General features: G+C 48.1%; 1 protein-coding gene across 1 annotated transcript in view; it reads left to right on the top strand.

The window, feature by feature from the left end:
* slc23a3 (solute carrier family 23 member 3) overlaps positions 1–21,483 on the top strand; it is a 165,366-nt gene that overhangs the window by 120,116 nt on the left and 23,767 nt on the right. Inside the window, exons 10-11 of the mRNA XM_070873499.1 lie at positions 2,608–2,775; positions 6,016–6,111. Of these exons, the coding sequence (XP_070729600.1) occupies positions 2,608–2,775; positions 6,016–6,111 (264 nt within the window). The remainder of the gene's footprint in view (positions 1–2,607; positions 2,776–6,015; positions 6,112–21,483) is intronic.

Raw genomic sequence — 21,483 nt, 5'->3', positions numbered from 1 at the left:
CGTATTACACTCAATTCCATTATCTAAATCATTAATATATATTGTAAAGAGCTGGGGTCCCAGCACTGAGCCCTGTGGTGCTCCACTAGTCACTGCCTGCCATTCTGAAAAGGACCCTTTATCCCGACTCTCTGCTTCCTGTCTGCCAACCAGTTCTCTATCCACGTCAGTACATTACCCCCAATACCATGGGCTTTGATTTTGCACACCAATCTCTTGTGTGGTACCCTGTCAAAAGCCTTTTGAAAGTCCAAATACACCACACTCACTGGTTCTCCCTTGTCCACTCTACTGGTTACATCCTCAAAAAATTCCAGAAGATTTGTCAAGCATGATTTCCCTTTCATAAATCCATGTTGACTTGGACCGATCATGTCACTGCTTTCCAAATGCGCTGCTATTTCATCCTTATTGATTGATTCCAATATTTTCCCCACTACTGATGCCAGGCTAACTGGTCTATAATTACCCGTTTTCTCTCTCCCTCCTTTTTAAAAAAGTGATGTTACATTAGCAACCCTCCAGTCCATAGGAACTGATCCAGAGTCAATCGACTGTTGGAAAATGATCACCAAAGCATCCACTATTTCTAGGGCCACTTCTTTAAGTACTCTGGGATGTAGACTATCAGGCCCTGGGGATTTATCGGCCTTCAATCCCATCAATTTCCCTAACACAATTTTCCGCCTAATAAGGATATCCTTCAGTTCCTCCTTCTCACTAGACCCTCGGTCCCCTAGTATATCCGTAAGGTTATTTGTGTCTTCCTTTGTGAAGACAGAACCAAAGTATTTGTTCAATTGGTCTGCCATTTCTTTGTTCCCCATTATAAATTCACCCGAATCCGACTGCAAGGGACCTACGTTTGTCTTCACTAATCTTTTTCTCTTCACATATCTAGAGAAGCTTTTGCAGTCAGTTTTTATGTTTCTGGCAAGCTTCCTCTCGTACTCTATTTTCCCACTCTTAATTAAACCCTTTGTCCTCCTCTGCTGAATTCTAAATTTATCCCAGTCCTCAGGTTTGCTGCTTTTTCTGGCTAATTTATATGCCTCTTCCTTGGATTTAACACTAACCTTAATTTTCCTTGTTAGCCACAGTTGAGCCACCTTCCCCGTTTTAGTTTTACTCCAGACATGGATGTACAATTGTTGAAGTTTGTCCATTTGATCTTTAAAGGTTTGCCATTGCTTATCCACCGTCAACCCTTTAAGTATCATTTGCCAGTCTAATCTAGCCAATTCGTGCCTCATACCGTCAAAGTTACCTTTCCTTAAGTTCAGGACCCTAGTTTCTGAATTAATTTTGTTACTCTCCATCTTAATAAAGAATTCTACCATATTATGGTCACTCTTCCCCAAGGGGCCTCGCACAAGAAGATTGCTAATTAGTCCCTTCTCATTAGGATGGCCAGCTGTCTAGTTGATTCCTCGACATATTGGTCTAGAAAACCATCCCTAATACACTCCAGGAAATCGTCCTCCACCGCATTGCTACCAGTTAGGTTAGCCAATCAATATGTAGATTAAAGTCGCCCATGATTACTGCTGTACCTTCAATGCACACATCCCTTATTTCTTGTTTGATGCTGTCCCCAACCTCACTACTACTATTTGGTGGCCTGTACACAACTCCCACTAGCGTTTTCTGCCCTTTGGAATTCCGTAGCTCCACCCATACCGATTCCACCTCATCCAAGCTAATGTCCTTCCCTACAATTGCATTAATTTCTTCTTTAACCAGCAACGCCACCCCGCCTCCTTTTCCTTTCTGTCTATCCTTCCTAAATGCTGAATACCCTTGGATATTGAGTTCCCAGCCTTGGTTACCCTGGAGCCATGTCTCCGTGATGCCAATCACATCGTATCCGTTAACTGCTATCTGCACAGTTAATTCGTCCACCTTATTCCGAATAATCCTCGCATTGAGGCACAGAGCCTTCAGGCTTGTCTTTTTAACATACTTTGCCCCTTTAGAATTTTGCTATAAAGTGGCCCTTTTTATTTTTTGCCTTGGGTTTCTCTGCCCTCCACTTTTACCGTTCTCCTTTCAATCTTTTGCTTCTGTCTCCATTTTATATCCCTCTGTCTCCCTGCATAGGTTCCCATCCCCCTGCCATATTAGTTTAACTCCTCCCAAACAGCACTAGTAAACACTCTCCCCAGGACATTGGTTCCGGTCCTGCCCAGGGCAGACCATCCGGTTTGTACTGGTCCCACCTCCCCCAGAACCGGTTCCAATGCCCCAGGAATTTGAATCCCTCCCTGCTGCACCACTGCTCAAGCCACGTATTCATCTGAGCTATCCTGCGATTCCTACTCTGACTAGCACGTGGCACTGGTAGCAATCCTGAGATTACTACTTTTGAAGCCATACTTTTAAATTTAACTCCTAGCTCCCTAAATTCGTCTCGTAGGACCACATCCCATTTTTTTACCGATATCATTGGTACCTATATGTACCACGATTGAGTTATATTGAAGGGGGAATGTGTTGTATTGAATGGGATGTGCATTGTATTGAAGGGGTGGGTGTTGTCCTGAGGTCCATGCTTCAGTTGGGCCCTGCTGTTCCCCTTTCCTGGTGTAACCCATTGCCTTTGTACAGGTGGGGTGCTCAGTGTCACATACGCCATGGCGGTGTCTGTCGGAGTGTCGTATTTCCAGTACACTAACATCGATTCTGGACGTAACATCTTCATCATTGGCTTCACCATGTTCATGGCACTGCTGGCCCCTCGCTGGTTCCTCTTCAACCCGCAGTTCATTGCAACAGGTAATCATTCATTGGGCTCAGCCCCTGTATACTCATTGCCGGGACATTAAGCTGATCCCAGCCTTATTTTGCTCACAGTTAAAGTTATGCCTTTCTCAAGGTCAAAACTATGTTTGGGTTCAAACCAACTGACCAGAATTTCTGAATGTGCTGCTGATATTATTTATTTAACACTTTCTCTATCGAACATCATTGTGGAAGTGTACTATCACTCGGACTGCAGGGGTTCAAGGTGAAGGCAACTAAGGATGGGCAATACATATGCCCACACATTGAGAATAAATACATCACCAAGAACTCTAACCCGTGCTGTACCTGCCCTGGGGATATTTGATGGGACAGTGTAGAGGGAGCTTTACTCTGTATCTAACCCATGCTGTACCCGCCCTGGGAGTGTTTGATGAAACAGTGTAGATGGAGCTTTACTCTATATCTAACCTGTGCTGTAGCTACCCAGGGAGTGTTTGATGGGACAGTGTAGAGGGAGCTTTACATAAGAACATAAGAAATAGGAGCAGAAGTAGGCCATACAGCCCCTCGAGCTTGCTCCACCATTTAATATGATCATAGCTGATACGAACATGGACTCAGGTCCACTTCCCTGCCTGGTCTCCATAAACCCTTATTCCCTTATCATTTAAGAAACTGTCTATTTCTGTCTTAAATGTATTCAATGTCCCAGCTTCCACAGCTCTCTGAGGCAGCTAATTCCACAGATCCACAACCCTCTGAAAGAATAAATTTCTCCTCATCTCAGTTCTAAATGGGCGGCCCCTTATTCTAAGATTATGCCCCCTAGTTCTAGTCTCCCCCATCAGTGGAAACATCCTCTCTGCATCCACCTTGTCAAGCCCCCTCATAATCTTATAATTTTCGATAAGATCACCTCTCATTCTTCTGAATTCCAATGAGTAGAGACCCAACCTACTCAACCTTTCCTCATAAGTCAACACCCCTCATCTCTGGAATTAACCTTGTGAACCTTCTCTGAACTGCCTCCAGAGCAAGTATATCCTTTCATAAATATGGAAACCAAAACTGCACGCAGTATTCCAGGTGTGGCCTCACCAATACCCTGTACAACTGTAGCAAGACTTCCCTGCTTTTATACTCCATCATCTTTGCAACAAAGGCCAAGATACCATTGGCCTTCCTGATCACTTGCTGTACCTTTTGCAGCTTTTGTGTTTCATGCACAAGTACCCCCAGGTCCCGCTGTACTGTCGCACTTTGCAATTTTCCTCCATTTAAATAATAACTTGCTCTTTGATTTTTTTCTGCCAAAGTGTATTACCTCACACTTTCCAACATTATACTCCACCTGCTAAGTTTTTACCCACTCACTTAACCTGTCTATGTCCTTTTGCAGATTTTTTGTGTTCTCCTCACATTTTGCTTTTCCTCCCATCTTTGCATCGTCGGCAAACTTGGCTACATTACACTCAGTTCCTTCCTCCAAGTCGTTAATATCGATTGTAAATAGTTGGGGTCCCAGTACTGATCCCTGCGGCACCCCACTGGTTACTGATTGCCAACCCGAGAATGAACCATTTATCCCGACTCTCTGTTTTCTGTTCGTTAGCCAATCCTCTATCCATGCTAATATATTACCCCCAACCCTCTGTATCTAACCCGTGCTGTACCTGCCCCGGGAGTGTTTGATGGGACAGTGTAGAAGGAGCTTTACTCTGTATATAACCCGTGCCGTACCTGCCCCGGGAGTGTTTGATGGGACAGTGTAGAGGGAGCTTTACTCTGTATCTAACCCGTGCTGTACCTGCCCTGGGAGTGTTTGATGGGACAGTGTAGAAGGGGCTTTATTCTGTATCTAACCCGTGCTGTACCTGCCCCGGGAGTGTTTGATGGGACAGTGTAGAAGGAGCTTTACTCTCTATCTAACCCGTGCTATACCTGCCCCGGGATTGTTTGATGGGACAGTGTAGAGTGAGATATACTCTGTATATAACCCGTGCTGTACCTGCCCTGGGAGTGTTTGATGGGACAGTGTAGAGGAAGCTTTACTCAGTATATAACCCGCGCTGTACCTTGAGGTACCAAAAAAGAAACTATCTTCCTGAGACCCAAAGATGCCAAAATGTTTGGGGGAAGGGAGAGGATGTGGGAACATGCCTCTTCTTGTCCCATTGGCTGATGTCTTTAGTTGGTGGAGGCTAGGTTCTCTAGATAGGAGGCCAACAATTGGACCAATGGGGCACCAAGATGTTCAACAGTAAAGTTCACTTTTATGAATGTCTCTCGCCTCTGAGTCAGCAGGTTGTGGGTTCAGGTCCCACTCCAGAGACTTGAGCACAGATTCCAGGCTGACCCTCCCAGTACAGTACTGAAGGAATGCTGCACGGCCGGAGGTGCGGTCTTTTGCATCAGACGTTAAACCGACGCCCCGTCTGCTCTCTCAGGTGGACGTAAAAAAATCCCTTGCCACTATTTTGAAGAAGAGCAGGAGAGTTATCCCCGGTGTCCTGGTCAATATTTATCTCTCCATCAACATCACTGAAACAGATTATCTGGTTAGAAACATAGAAACATAGAAAATAGGTACAGGAGCAGGCATTCGGCCCTTCGAGCCTGCACTGCCATTCAATATGATCATGGCTGATCATTCAACTTCAGTACCCCACTCCTGCCTTCTCTCCATACCCTCTGATCTCTTTAGCCGTCAGGGCCACATCTAACTCCCTTTTGAATATGTCCAACGAACTGGACTTTCTGTGGCAGAGAATTCCACAGGTTCACAACTCTCTGGGTGAAAAAGTTTCTCCTCATCTCTGTCCTATGTGGCTTATCCCTTATCCTTAGACTGTGACCCCTGGTTCTGGACTTCCCCAACATCGGGAACATTCTACCTGCATCTAACCTGTTCAGTCCCGTCAGAATTTTATAAGTTTCTATGAGATCCCTCTCATTCTTCTAAATTCCAGTGAGTATAAGCCTAGTTAATCCAGTCTTTCTTCACATGTCAGTCCTGCCATCCTGGGAATCAGTCTGGTGAACCTTCGCTGCACTCCCTCAATAGCAAGCACGTCCTTCCTCAGATTAGGAGACCAAAACTGTTTGGGAGAGCAAATTAGCTGCCGAATTTCCTGCATACTTCTAAATTATTTAATTGGCTGTAAAGTGCTTTAGGACGTCTGGAGGTCATGAAAGATGCTATATAAATGCAAGTTATTAAATGAAGGTCAGTGATAGTTTTTGAATTTCTCTCTGGCTTGTTCTGTGTAGGTGTAAGCAGCCTGGATATCTTCATCCTGTCCCTGCTGACGATACCGGTGCTTCAAGGAGGAATTCTGGCCTTTATCCTGGATAACACGGTTTCAGGTAAATTCGGAAATCGTACTGATGGTATTTTCCGTACAGCATTGCCTGATCGCCTTGACTTGAGCCATGCCAGCTCCAACTGCGTTGTGATGCTCGTTGGTAGTAACAGAATATATTATACCGCTCACATCAAACACAGGCATATGTGATGGAGTGTGCATCATGCCACCTCCAACTTTTATCAACTGTGGCTCAGTGGGTAGCAGTCACGCCTCTGAGTCAGAAGGTTCTGGCTTCACGTCCCACCCCAGTTTTGGTCTCCATATTTAAGGAAGGATATACTTGCATTGGAGGCAGTTCAGAGAAGGTTCACTAGGTTGATTCCGGAGATGAAGAGTTTGACTTATGAAGATAGGTTGAGTAGGTTGGGCCCATACTCATTGGAATTCAGAAGAATGAGAGGTGATCTTATCGAAACAAAAGATAATGAGGGGGCTCGACAAGGTGGATGCAGAGAGGATGTTTCCACTCACAGGGGAAACTAAAACTAGGGGACATAGTCTTAGAATAAGGGGCTGGCCATTTAAAACTGAGATGAGGAGAAATTTCTTCTCCGAGGGTTGTAAATCTATGGAATTCTCTGCCCCAGAGAGCTGTGGAGGATGAGTCATTGAATATATTTAAGGCGGAAATAGACAGATTTTTGAGCGAGAAGGGAGTAAAGGGTTATGGGGAGCGGGCAGGGAAGTGGAGCTGAGTCCATGATCAGATCAGCCATGATCTTATTGAATGGTGGAGCAGGCTCGAGGGGCCAAATGGCCGACTCCTGCTCCTATTTCTTATGGTCTTATGTTGAGCATATACATCTAGGCTGACACCCCTAGTGCTGAGGGAGTGCTGCACTATCGGAAGTGCCATCTTTCGGATGAGACGTTAAACCGAGGTCCTGTCTCCTCTCCAAGGTGGATGTAAAAAACCCCATGGCATCATTTCGAAGAAGAGCAGGGGAGTTCTCTCTGGTGTCCTGGCCAATATTTATCCCTCAATCAACATAACAAAAAAAACAGATTATCTGGTCATTATCACATTGCTGTTTGTGGGAGCTATCCAGCCTAATCCCACTTTCCAGCTCTTGGTCCGTAGCCCTGTAGGTTACAATACTTCAAGTGCAATCCAAGTATTTTATTATTGTAATGAAGGTTTCTGCCTCTACCACTCTTTCAGGCAGTGAGTTCCAGACCCCCACCACTCTCTGGGTGAATTTCCCTTCAAATCCCCTCGAAACCTTCTACCAATTACTTTAAATTTATGCCTCCTGGTTGTTGACCCCTCTGCTAAGAGAAACAGGTCCTTTCTATCCACTCTATCTAGGCCCCTCATCATTTTATACACCTCAATAAGATCTCCCCCTCAGCCTCCTCTGCTCTTCATAGCTAAAATTCTCCAGTCCAGGCAACATCCTCGTAAATCTCCTTTGCACCCTCTCCAGTGCAATCACATCTTTCCTGTAATGAGGTGACCAGAACTGCATGCAGTACTCTAGCTGTGGCCTAACTAATGTTTTATACAATTCAAGTGTAACCTCCCTGCTCTTGTATTCTATGCCTCGGCTAATAAAGGCAAGTATTCCATACGCCTTCTTAACCACTTTATCTACCTGGCCTGCTACCTTCAGAGATCTGTGGACATGCACTCCCAGGTCCCTTTGTTCCGATACACTTCTCAGTGTCCTACCATTTAATGTGTATTCCCTTTCCTTGTTAGCGCTTCCCAAGTGCATTACCTCACACTTCTCCGGATTGAATTCCATTTGCCACTGTTCTGCCCACCTGACCATTGATATCTTGCTGCAGTTGACCGCTTTCTTTATCATTATTAACCACACAGCCGATTTTAGTATCATCTGCAAACTTCTTTTGAGGCATTGGGACCATTTCTGGGGGAGATGGGACCCGTACACTCTGGACATAAGAACATAAGAAATAGGAGCAGGAGTCGGCCACTTGGCCCCTCGAGCCTGCTCCGCCAGTTAATAAGATCATGGCTGATCTGATCATGGACTCAGCTCCACTTCCCCGCCCGCTCCCATGGGCGGGTTGCACGAAGCTGGAACTCGCTGCCACAGGGAGTGGTTGAGGCGAATAGTACAGATGCATTTAAAGGGAAGCTGGATAAGTACATGAGGAAGAAAGGAATAGAGGATAAGTTGATGGGGTGAGATGAAGAAGGATGGTAGGAGGCTCGAGTAGCGCATAAACACCGGCACAGACCTGTTGGGCCCAATGGCCTGTTTCTGTGCTGTAATATTGTATTCCACATTCAACTCTTGGTGCTGGGTTGTGAGAGAGGTGAGGTGCAGTCTGCACTGCGTGAGGGATTGACAGTCATCCAGGATGTCGTCCATACCCAACTTACTCAGCAAGTTGACTCTCTATGTCATCACTCTGCAAAACCCTAAACAATTTCTCTTGTCAAGTCCCAACTATACATCAGTCGTCATCATCATAGGCAGTCCCTCGAACGAGGATGACATGAGTTCACAGATGTTTCAGTGAAGGACCCATGTTCCAGTCCCGAACTACGTGTTGAAGGGTGGAAGATGCCTGTGCGTGGATCTTTTTAACGTGTGGTGGCCGTTGCACACCAGCCACCACACGGGCTTAACAGAGCTAGGTCTTGGTCCAGTGGCAAGGGTTAACCAGGACAACTGGAGACCATGCTCGGCTGCACGGACCTAGTGCGCGCACATATCGCAGTGTGGGCTGGGCCATGGTGCCCCTGGGTCCTCAGCTCTTGTATATCAGTACAAACTCTTTCAAAAGTCATCTACCCCTTTCGAGAGACAGTTCTGACATTTCTTGAGGCAGAAGCAACCACTGATAGCATTGTCCCTTCTCTCAGATCTCAATCGTATCCACTCAGTCTGGCATTTAAAATATCTGCTCCCTTCCTTAAGCTGGTGCAGTCATTTTACACTTCTTTTGTGCTAAAGATGTTTTTTTATTTGCTTTATAGTCCAAGCTGACATTCCAACGCAGTACTGAGGGAGTACAGGAGTTCTCCCCAGTGTCCTGGTCAATATTTAGCACTTCGCCAACACTTGGAATCATAGAATGATAAGAACATAAGAAATAGAGCAGGAGTAGGCCATTCATGGCTGATCTGATCATGGACTCAACTCCATAACCCTTGACTCCCTTATCGTTACAAAAATCTGTCTATCACCGCCTTAAATATATTCAATGACCCAGCCTCCACAGCTCTCTAGGGCAGAGAATTCCACAGATTTGCAACCCTCTGAGAGAAGAAATTTCTCCTCATCTCAGTTTTAAATGGGCGGCTCCTTATTTTGAGACTATGGGCTAGATTTTACACTTTTGTGATTTTCGCCCAAAAATGGGCGTTATTTCCGGCGTGTGTGGTAAAAATGGATTTTCAGATCACCGACTTCTCGCCCATTCTCAAAAACACCTAGTCTCCATTCTTGAAATTGGGCGTTACTGCGAGCAATATGAAATGGGCGGTCGTGTTAAATCTCTCTGACCTTCTGCCGTAAAGTGTCTTCGTCCTTAACAACGGCATGGCAACGCCCGATTCCCGCGATTCAGGAGGTCAAGGGTCATCATGCCATGCGCAGAAGAGGAGACAGAGGGGGAGGGAGCTGAGAGGGACTGAAAGTGTGAGTGGGTGTGGTGTGTGCTTGTTTGGCTGTTGTGGGAGGCATGAGGGAGATTCACCAGCAGCAAAAAGTCTACTAGCACCAAGGATATAGTTGGCACCGAGGAAGGAATGGTGGAGACCCTGGCGCTGGTAGCCAGAAACACTGGTGGCAGAGGGCTCCCAGTGGTCCCGGAGCGCGACACTGCACCTCAAGCTGCCGCACACCATTGCCAACCACACATGAGAGCCAGCAGCAACATCTTGCTTATGGCTCGGAGCACGTTCCCACCTTGGGATCATCCTCTCCCGTATCCGTCCAAGCAGCGTTTTGGCCGTCACCCCGGCCCCCCGCAATGAAGCATCGCCTGAGGAGCTCCTCAGCCAGGCGGCTTGGAGTCAGGAGAGGAAGGGGAAGGGATAGAGGTGGGGAGGAGAAGCGGTGGGGAAGGGTTGGTTTTACAGAAATACTTATGATTTCAGATAACTGTTCGGTTTAAATGTTTTTTATTTAACAAAACCTTGCTGCGCATTGGCTCAGATAGCTGCACTGTTACACGCTGGTGATTCCTTAACATCAAAGGGTATAATTACACTTAACTTCAATCAATTTTAACTATCACCAAGGTAATGCCCACCATTGATGTATGACCAGCAGTGTGTCAGCTTTGTAAATACCATCAACATTTTTTCAGTCAAAGCGCTCGTTGATGAGCTCCTGACATAAGGCTCTTGCAGCTATCATGCCACCACGGGCCCTTTCATGCAGTCTAGATGAGGTCCTTACTGCTAGGGGGATCAAGGGGTATGGCGAGAAAGCAGGAATGGGGTACTGAAGTTGAATGTTCAGCCATGAACTCATTGAATGGCGGTGCAGGCTAGAAGGGCCGAATGGCCTACTCCTGCACCTATTTTCTATGTTTCTATGTTTCTATGTTACAGGGGTGGGGGGTGGGGGCATGGCTTCAGCGTCAGCCTGATTGTCTGGGCCGATGTCAGCGTCCGCCTCCTCATCCTCCTCTTCCTCTCTCTAGTGAGGTGGACTATCAGACTCATCTGGCAATTCTTGTCCCCTCCTGATAGCCAAGTTGTGCAGCATGGAGCACACCACCTTGAATTGAGCTACCTGCTCAGGGTGGTATTGGAACTCGCCTCCTGAGTGGCCCAGGCATCTAAAGCGCTGCTTAAGAACTCCAATGGTTTTCTCCATGATATTGTGAGTGGCTCTGTGGCTCTCATTCTATCGCCTCTCGACTTCAGTGGGGGGTCATCAGCCAGGTGGCGAAGCCATATCCTTTGTCCCCAAGCATCCAGCATTGACCTTGTGGCTGATTGTTAAACAAGTCAGATACAGTGCTCCCACGCGGGATGTGAGCATCATGGATACTGTCTGGAGATTTAGCATTCACTGCCATTATAATTTGCTAGTGGTCGACAACGAGTTGGACATTCAGGGAGTGGAATCCCTTGCGGTTTCTGAAAACCTCTGCATCCTGAAAAGGTGCCTTCATCGAGATACCCTGTACAGTTGTAGCAGGACTTGTCTGCTGAACAGGAGGAGGCCATTCGGCCCATCGTGCCTGTGCTGGGTCTTTGTTAGAACTCTGCAATTAGTCCCACTCTCCTCTGCTCTTTCCCCATAGCCCTGTCATTTTATTCCCTTCACTTAAAGCAGATTATCTGGGTCATTATCTCAGTGCTGTTTGTGGGAGCTTGCTGTGCGCAAATTGGCTGCCGCGTTTCCCACATTGCAACAGCGACCACACTTCAAAAAGTACTTCATTGGCTGTAAAGCGCTTTGGGACGTCCTGAGGGTTAAGAAATGCAAGTCTTTCTTTCTTACACTCTGGAGGATGGGGCAGGGGGGGGGGCGGTCGTGGGATTCACAACATTGGCATCAACTGAGAAACAGATCAACAGCTACCAATCACAGCCCCAAGCATCCAATACCACAGCAGCTGATAACATCACCGAGAAACCTGTTGAAAAGCAAAAGCCTAGCATTGAAGTAGAGCCGTATCGTCAACAATAACAACTTGCATTTATATAGCGCCTTTAACGTAGTGAAACGTCCCAAGGCACTTCACAGGAGTATTATGTGACAAAAAATTTGACACCGAGTCACATAAGGAGAAATTAGCGCAGGTGACCAAAAGCTTGGTCAAAGAAGTAGGTTTTAAAGAGCGTCTTGAAGGAGGAAAGAGAGGCAGAGAGGCGGAGAGGTTTAGGGAGGGAGTTCCAGAGCTTAGGGACTAGTCAACAGAAGGCACGGTCACCGAGGGTTGAGCGATTAGAATCAGGGATGCTCAGGAGGACAGAATTAGATGAGCTCAGACATCTCGGGGGTCGGGGGGTCGGATGTTGTGGGGCTGGACGAGGATACAGCGCGGACACAATGGGCCGAAACGGCCTCCTTCCATGCTGTAAATTTCTATGATTCTACGATACAGAGATAGGGAGGGGCGAGGATTTGGAGGGATTTGAAACAAGGATGAGAATTTTGAAATCGAGGCATTGCTTAACTGGGAGCCAACGTAGGTCAGCGAACACAGGGGGTGATGGGTGTGCGGGACTTGGTGCGAGTTAGCACATGGGCAGCCGAGCTTTGGATGACCTCTAGTTTACGTAGGGTAGAATGAGGGAGACCAGCCAGGAGTATAGCACCTGTAATGTAGCAAAATGTCCCAAGGTGCTTCACAGGAGCATAGTCAGACAAAAATTGACACCGAGCCAAAGAAGGCGACATTAGGACAGGTGATTAAAGGCTTTGTCGGCTACTGTGAGGTTGGCAAACACGTATTTGCACATAGCAAGATCCCACAAGTAACAATGGCCAGTTAATCTCATTTTGGTCGAGGGTGGCAACCCTGAGAGAATTTCCTACACCTCGAGGAACATTAGGAACAGGAGGAGGCCATTCAGCCCCGTGAGTTTCTTCCACCGTTCAATTAGATCCTCAGACCAGGATACTGATGTTACCTCTCCGGTTCACATCAGCCCTGAGACGAGAGCTGCCAGTGCGGAAATGCTGCCAATGTGATCGGGGCCCAGGAGAGGCGTGGGTTCGGGGCCCAGAAGAGGCGAGGGCCCAGGGGCAGCACGGGCCAGCCCACACTGTGCGATATGTGCGCGCACTAGGCCCGTGCAGCAGAGCAGGTCTCCAGTCATTTTGGTTCATCTTTTCCACTGGACCAAGACCTAGCTCTGTCAAGCCCGTGTGGTGGCTGGTGTGCAACAGCCACCACACGTTAAAAAAATCCATGCACAAGTATCTTCCACCCTTCAACATGTAGTTCGGAACCTGGAATATTAGGTCCTTCATTGAAACAGCCGTGAGCTTTGAGGGACTGCCTATGATGATCATGGCAGATCTGTACCTCAACTCCGTTAACCTGCCTTTGCTCCGTATCCCTCGATGTCCCTACCCAACAAAAATCTGGTGATCTCGGTTTTGAAAGCTCCAATTGTCTCCCAGCATCCACAGCCTTTTGGGGGAGAGAAATTCCAATTTCAACAAAACAAAAATGAACAGTCGTCTTTGAACACAGCAGAGGAATCTTTGATACCCACCTGAACAGGACCTCAATTAACATCTCGTACTGGAAGAGAGCACACCCTCGGTTTCTGGGCTGAAGCAGAAGTCTCGGTCGAACCCGACTGTCTGATACAATTGTCAACTATTTTTAGTTGAAGCAATAATCAAATGCCCCTTGATTAAAGGGACACTAAAACCGAAAAATTAAACAAATTAAACTTTTGCCGTTAAATGGATCAAATTAAAATTTGGTTGCCGGGGGTGATGATGCACTCCAGTCCCTCTGGTGCCCACCTCTCACGGAAGGCCGCGAGCGTACCGGTGGACACCGCGTGCTCCATCTCCAGGGACACCCTGGCTCGGAAGTAATCGCGGAAGAGAGGCAGGCAGTCGGGCTGAACGACCCCTCTCGACGGCCCGCTGCCTGGACCAGTTGATGGCCACCATGACCGTGCCCAGGAGTAGTCCTACGAGGGAGGCCTTCCGACCTGCCCACTCCCCTCCGCACAGGGTGCCCAAAGATCAGGAGCGTGGGACTGAAGTGCAGCCAGAATTTGAGGAGCAGCTGCTTCAAATATTGGAACAGAGGCTGCAAAATTGTCAAATCAGCCAAGCCAAATTAAGCCAGTTCCCTTCACAAGCCTCCACTCCCCCTGGTGGCAATAGTACCTCATCATCATCATAGGCAGTGCCTCGAAACGAGGATGACTTGCTTCCACGCCAAAAAGAGGATGAGTTCACAGGTGTTTCAATGGAGGTCCCGAACTATATGTTGAAGGGCGGAAAATGCCTGTGTGAGAATTTTTTTAACGTGGGGTGGCCGTTGCACACCAGCCACCACACGGGCTTGACAGAGCTAGGTCTTGGTCCAGTGGCAAGGGTTACCCAAGACGACTGGAGACCTGCTCTACTGCACGGACCTAGTGCGCTACACGTATCGCAGTGTGGGCTGGGCCCCTGCTGCCCCTGGGCCCCTTGACCCGAACTCACGCCTCCCCTGGGCCCCGATCACGTCGCTCTCTCGCCGCTCCTTCGCCCCAACCTCGCCGCTCCTGCTGCACCTGCCCACGCTTCAATCACTGACGTGGAGCTTGATGACGTCCCTCTTCGCTGCCGTCGCCCTCCTGCACCAGCTCGCGCCGTACCTTGCCGTGGTACACCTCCACGCCGTCCATGGCCGGCGCTCGCCGCTCCTTTTATGGCCCTGACCTGACGCTGATGTTCCCTCGCAGGCCAGGGCCTCCATTAGTACCACTGAACTTCGGGCTACAATCCCAACCACACCATATCAATAGGGTAATAGCCTGCATTCAACTGGTTGTTTTGTCTGTAGATGATTAATAATTGTTAAAATGAGTTAAACTCCTGTACACGTTCCGCTCCCACCCCTCAGACAGATTCAACAACAACAACAACAACTTGAATTTATATAGCGCCTTTAACATAGCAAAACGTCCGAACACAGGCGCGATTATCACACCAAATTTGACAATGGGCCACATAAGGAGAAATCAGGACAGATGAGCAAACGCTCGGTCAGAAAGCTAGGGCTAGACTTTCCACTTCACATCGCCCATCTAAGGCCCATCTATTGCCCAAAATGGACCTCTATCGCCCATTTGACATCGCCGGGGTAAGGCCGAGTGGAAACTCGCAAAAAAAAAAATGGGCCTTGTGCCGGCGATCAGCAAGACCGAGACGGCCCACATCGCTGGAACAAGGCCTATTTTTTGGGGCCTTAGCCACCTAGTGGAAAGTCTAGCCCCTAGATTTTAAGGAGCGTCTTTTAAAGGAACAAAGAGAGGAGGCAAGGTCAAGGGAGGGAGTTCCAGAGCTCAGGGCCTAGGCAGCTGAAGGCACGGCCACCGATGGCAGAGTGATTAAAATCGGAGATGGGCAAGAGGCCAGATGGAGGGCGCGCAGCGATCTCGGAGGGGACTGGAGGAGGTTACAGAGGGGCGAGGAGGCCATGGAGGGATTTGATAACGGGGATGACAATTTTAAAATGGAGGCGTTGCTTAAACGGGAGCCAATGTAGGTTAGCGAGCACTGTCGGGCTAATACTCTCGCTCCCCTTGACTACAGGCAAATGGAAACTTTGAAGTTGGTGAGCATCACCGTCTCTCTCTCTCTCTCTCTCTGATATTCCCGGCATTGTAGCAGAATCGTTCTGATGCAATTAGGGATCTTAGTTTTTATTGCTCCTATGCAAACCCCAAGGCTCTGAGCGATCGTAAAATAAAATTAAAAAAAGCAGTTACACTTCGCTGGGAATTGTGCGACTGTCTGCGACTCGGGAGCTAGACGCACACTCAGTAACAGGCTCGCTGACTGCTGAGGGAACGGCGCTATAAAACCCAGGGCCCCGTGAACCAGAACAATCTTTTATGATTGCTAACAACCTCGTGTTTGTACAGGGTAATAAAAATTAACATCCCTAATTGCATGCGAAGGATACTTGCACAGCTGACAGCTGACTGAACCGAGTCAGCAAGATAGATCCGTGTGGGAACTGGAAAGAGAGGTGGGGGCAGAGAGGGGTGGGGGTGAGGGGCCGAGAGGTGGGGGTGAGGGGCGGGGAGGGGTGAAGGGCGGGGGTGAGGTGCAGGGAGGGGTGGGAGTGAGGGGTGGGGGTGAGGGGCGGGGAAGGGTGGGAGTGCGGGGAGGGGTGGGAGTGAGGGGCGGGGAGGGGTGGGAGTGAGGGGCGGGGAGGGGTGAAGGGCAAGGCAAGGGGAGGGGTGGGGTTGAGGGACGGAGAGGGGCGGGGAGGGGCGGGGAGGGGTGGGGCGGGGGGAGGGGTGGGGGTGAGTTGTGGGGAGGGGATTAGATGCAGGAAGGATGTTCCCAATATTGGGGAAGTCCAGAACCAGGGGTCAAAGTCTAAGGATAAGGGGTAAGCCATTTAGGACCGAGATGAGGAGAAACTTCTTCACTCAGAGAATTGTGAACCTGTGGAATTCTCTACCACAGAAAGTTGTTGAGGCCAGTTTGTTAGATATATTCAAAAGGGAGTTAGATATGGCCCTTACGGCTAAAGGGATCAAGGGGTATGGAGAGAAAGCAGGAATGGGGTACTGAAGTTGCATGATCAGTCATGATCATATTGAATGGCGGAGCAGGCTCGAAGGGCCGAATGGCCTTCTCCTGCACCTATTTTCTAGGGTTTCTATGTTGTCCCTCAACCAACATCATTAAAAACAGTATATCTGGTCATTATCACATTGCTGTTTGTGGGAGCTTGCTGTGCACAAATTGGCTGCTGCATTTCCCACATTACAACTGTGACTACACCTCAAAAGTACTTTGGTTGTAAAGCACTTTGGTTCTTCTTGAGGTCGTGAAAGGCGCTATATGAATGCAAGTTTGTTTTATCTTTCTTTAAACTCTCCACCGATCTCGCCTCCTTTAAAACGCTCCCTAAAACCTACCTCTGTGACCAAGTTTATGTGGCTCTGTGTCCAATCCCTCCATGGCCTCGCCCCTCCCTATCTCTGTAATCTCCTCCAGCCCCACAACCCCCTGAGATGTCTGCGCTCCTCTAATTCTGATTATAGTCACTCAGCCATTAGCGGTTGTGTCTTCTGTTGCCTAGGCTCCCAATTGTGGAACCCTTGCCTCAAAATCTCCGCCTCTCGAACTCTCTTTCCTCTTTTAAGACGCTCCTTAAAACATAGCTCTTTGACCAAGCTTTTGGTCACCTGCGCTAATTTTTACTTGTGCGGCTCGGTGTCAAATATTTTTATCTCATAACACTCCTGTGAAGCTCCTTGCGACATTCCACTACGTTAAAGGCGCTATATAAATACAAGTTGTTGTTGTTAACTCGCCTATGAAGTGCCTAGGGACACATTACTACATTAAAGGCAAGTTGTTTTGCGCGTTTAGACTTTGGGTGAGGAAAAGATTGGGCCCAGTTCCTCATGCCCTCTCCATTGTTGGAATCAGCTCCCAAAGCCACTGTTTGGACTGAACTGTGAGCCATGGCCACTTGGCCATTGACAAACTGCAACCCAGCAAAATCCAGGGCAATCGGGAGTAAAGTAAGAAAATTGGAGAGGAAGCCTTCTTTTGAATCTGTCAGAAGATTATGGGTTCAGGCCCTATTCCAGAGACTTGAGCATAAAATCTAGGCTGACACTCGCAGTGCAGTGCTGAGGGAGTCATCATCATCGTTGGCAGTCCCTCGAAATCGAGGAAGACTTGCTTCCACTCTTAAAGTTAGTCTTTAGGTGGCTGAACAGTCCAATACGAGAGCCACAGTCTCTGTCACAGGTGGGACAGACAGTGGTTGGAGGAAAGGGTGGGTGGGGAGTCTGGTTTGCCGCACGCTCCTTCCGCTGCCTGCGCTTGATTTCTGCATGCTCTCGGCGACGAGACTCGAGGTGCTCCCGGATGCACTTCCTCCACTTAGGGCGGCCTTTGGCCAGGGACTCCCAGGTGTCGGTGGGGATGTTGCATTTTATCAGGGAGGCTTTGAGGGTGTCCTTGTAACGTTTCCTCTGTCCACCTGGAGCTCGCTTGCCGTGTAGGAGTTCCGAGTAGAGCGCTTGCTTTGGGAGCCTTGTGTCGGGAGTGCTGCACTGTCAGAGGTGTCGTCTTTCAGATGAGATGTTAAACCAAGACCCCGTCTGCTCTCTCAGGTGGATGTAAAATATCCCATGACGCAATTTTGAAAAAGAGCTGGGGAATGCTGGGGCCAATATTTATCCCTCAACCAGCATCATTAAAAAAACAGATTATCTGCCCATTAATTTGTATTTCCTACAATACAAGATTGTCTATCCTTCAAAAATTACTTAATTGGCCGTAAGGCGCTTTGGGATGTTCTGAAGTCATGACAGGCAGGATAGAAACACAAATTCTTTCCTTTCCATTTAAGCATGCTTGTGTCTGGGAGGGTTATGGACTGATTGGACGACGGCACCCTCTTGCAAAGTGAACCGCTCCTTTCGGCTAATTCTGCCATGCTGTGATGGGTTTCTCCACCACAGGGAAGGAGGGGAAAATTGGAAAGCTGCTCCCAAGGGACTGGGAAAAATAGTGGTGTCAGCAAATTCTTGGGGCCAGTACTCTGACCCGTTCTCTTGGCTAAGGGAGGGTGCGCGGGGAGAAGGGGGAGGGGCAGCAGGAAAGAAAGACAGACTTGCATTTATATAGCGCCTTCCATGACCGCCGGACATCCCAAAGCGCTTTACAGCCACTTTTTGGAATGTGTAGTCACTGATGTAATGTAGGAAAGGCGGCAGCCAATTTGCGCACAGCAAGCTCCCACAAATAGCAATGTGACAGTGACCGGATAATCTGTTTGAAGTGATGTTGATTGAGGAATAAATATGGTCCCCAGGACATCGGGGAGAACTCTTCTTCGAAATAGCCATGGATCAGCCATGGTCATATTGAATGGTGGAGCCGGCTCGAGGGGCCGTATAGCCTACTCCTGTTCCTATTTTTTATGTTCTTAAATAGTGCCCGTGGGATCTTTTAAATCCACCTGAGGGAGCGTACTGGGTCCCCGGTTTAACGTCTCATCTGAAAGAAAAAGATGAACATTATTTGGGGGGTGTGGGTGGGTGGGGGGGTAGAAACAACAAAGTGAAATCTTCCTCTCAGCTGTCAGGAAGGGGATCCGGTTGCCTCGGTAACGCCGTTAGCTGTTCCAGAATGAGTGTGCTGTCACAATCAGGCTCACCCCCATTTCTCCCAACTTTCCCTTCTCCACCCACAGCCAGCAGAGCGGGACGGGACCTTCTGACTGAAGGGATTGCATGGTTCGATTTCAAAAACAATGGAAATTCCGAATTAATCTGTATTGACAAACAGGCCTTTTGTCAATTATATCAGGCAAAGGACTTTCATGATCTGAGGCCCATCTGAACCTTATTGTTTCAACAGGATATTACTCTCCCCTTCCCCCCACTTCCCCCCCTTCCCCCCCCCCCACCTTTTCCACAAACACACACCCACCCTCTGATGAGAACATTATCAATGAGTTTACAGAGAATATGATAAGGTTCTTTGAAGAGGTTTACACAGGACAAACCACACACGGCCTACGAAGGTCACTCAAGCCTCAGTTCAGTTTATCTCCTCTTTCATCCTCGTTCACAGCCACACAGCTTCTCTCTTCCGCCCTCCCAACGGAGGTGGTGAAGCCGTATATTGCCAGCGACAAGCTGCCTGCTGTTGCAGGAGATACCAAGTCCCGTTCACCCATCGCCCACTGTGCTCGTTGACACTCCTTGCTTCCCGGTTCAGCAGCGTCGCGATTTTTCATCCTGTTTTCAAATCCGTCCAACACCTTGTTTCCCCCCCCCCACCTCCCTATCTCTGTAAGCTACTCCAGGTCAACAATCCTCCAAGATGTATGTGCTCCTCTAATTCTGTCCTCTTGAGCATCACTGATTATAATCACTCAACCATTGGTGGCCGTGCCTTCAGCTGCCTGGGCCCCAAGCTCTGGAACTCCGCCTCTCTTTCCTCCTTTAAGTCACTCTTTGAAACCTACCTCTTTGACCAAGTTTTTGGTCATCTGCCCTAATATCACCTCATGTGGCTCGGTGTCAAATTCTAACAATCCTTTAAAGCACCTTGGGATATGTTGCCACTTTAAAGGGGCTTTATAAATACCAGTTGTTGTTGTTTTTGCCATTTCTTTCAATAGAATGCTCTTGCCTGGTACTTAGGAGTCCACCTGTCATACTGAGGGAGTGCTGCACTGTCGGAGGTGCCGTCTTTCGGATGAGATGTTAAACCGAGGCCCCGTCTGCTCTCTTGGGTGGACGTAAACGATCCCATGGCGCTATTTAGAAACATAGAAAATAGGTGCAGGAGTAGGCCATTCGGCCCTTCGAGCCTGCACCGCCATTCAATATGGTCATGGTTGATCATTTTTGTAACTTTAGTACCCAATTCCTACTTTCTCTCCATACCTCTAGATCTCTTTAGCCATAAGGGCCACATCTAACTCCCTCTTGAATATATCCAATGAACTGGACTCCACAACTTTCTGTGGTAGAGAATTCCACAGGTTCACCACTCTCTGGGTGAAAAGGTTTCTCCCCATCTTGGCCCTAAATGGCTTACCCCTTATCCTTGGACTGTGACCCCTGGTTCTGGACTTTCCCAACATCGGGAACATTCTTCCTGCATCTAACCTGTCCAATCCCGTCATAATTTCATATGTTTCTATGAGATCCCCTCTCATTCTTCTAAATTCCAGTGAGTATAAGCCTAACCGATCCAGTCTTTCTTCATATGTCAGTCCTGCAATCCCGGGAATTAGTCTGGTGAACCTTCGCTTCACTCTCTCAATAGCAAGAATGTCCTTCCTCAGATTAGGAGACCAGAACTGCACACAATACTCAAAGTGTGGTCTCACCAAGGTCCTGTACCATATCAGTAAGACCTCCCTGCTCCTATACTCAAATCCTCTCGCTATGAAGGCCAGCATCCCATTTGCTTTCTTTACTGCCTGCTGTACCTGCATGCCTACCTTCAGTGACTGATGTACCATGACACCCAGGTCCCCTTTTACTAATCTGTCACCATTCAGATAATCTGCCTTCCTGTTTTTGCCACCAAAGTGGATAACCTCACATAATATGGTAGAATTCTTTATTAAGGTGGAGAGTGACACAGTTAATTCAGAAACTAGGGTTCTGAACTTAAGGAAAGGTAACTTTGATGGTATGAGTCATGAATTTGCTAGAATAGACTGGCAAATGATACTTAAAGGGTTGACGGTGGATAGGCAATGGCAAACATTTAAAGATCACATGGACGAACTTCAACAATTGTACATCCCTGTCTGGAGTAAAAATAAAACGGGGAAGGTGGCTCAACTGTGGCTAACAAGGAAAATTAAGGATAGTGTTAAATCCAAGGAAGAGGCATATAAATTAGCCAGAAAAAGCAGCAAACCTGAGGACTGGGAGAAATTTAGAATTCAGCAGAGGAGGACAAAGTGTTTAATTAGGAGGGGGGAAATCATCATCATCATCATCATAGGTAGTTCATCGGAATCAAGAAGGACTTGTTTCCATTCCCAAAGTGAGTTCTTTGATGGCTGAACAGTCTGATATGAGAGCCATAGACCCTGTCACAGGTGGGACAGACATTCGCCGGGGGAAGGGGTCAGTGGGGCTGGTTTGCCGCGCGCTCCTTCCGCTGCCTGTGCCTGGCCTCTTCATGCTCCTTGCATCGAGACTCAAAGAGCTCAACGCCCTCCCAGATGCACCTTT

The sequence above is a fragment of the Pristiophorus japonicus genome, chromosome 3 (assembly GCF_044704955.1).
Source record: "Pristiophorus japonicus isolate sPriJap1 chromosome 3, sPriJap1.hap1, whole genome shotgun sequence".
Taxonomy (NCBI): Eukaryota; Metazoa; Chordata; class Chondrichthyes; family Pristiophoridae; genus Pristiophorus; species Pristiophorus japonicus.
This window is presented reverse-complemented; position numbering and strand designations above follow the sequence as displayed.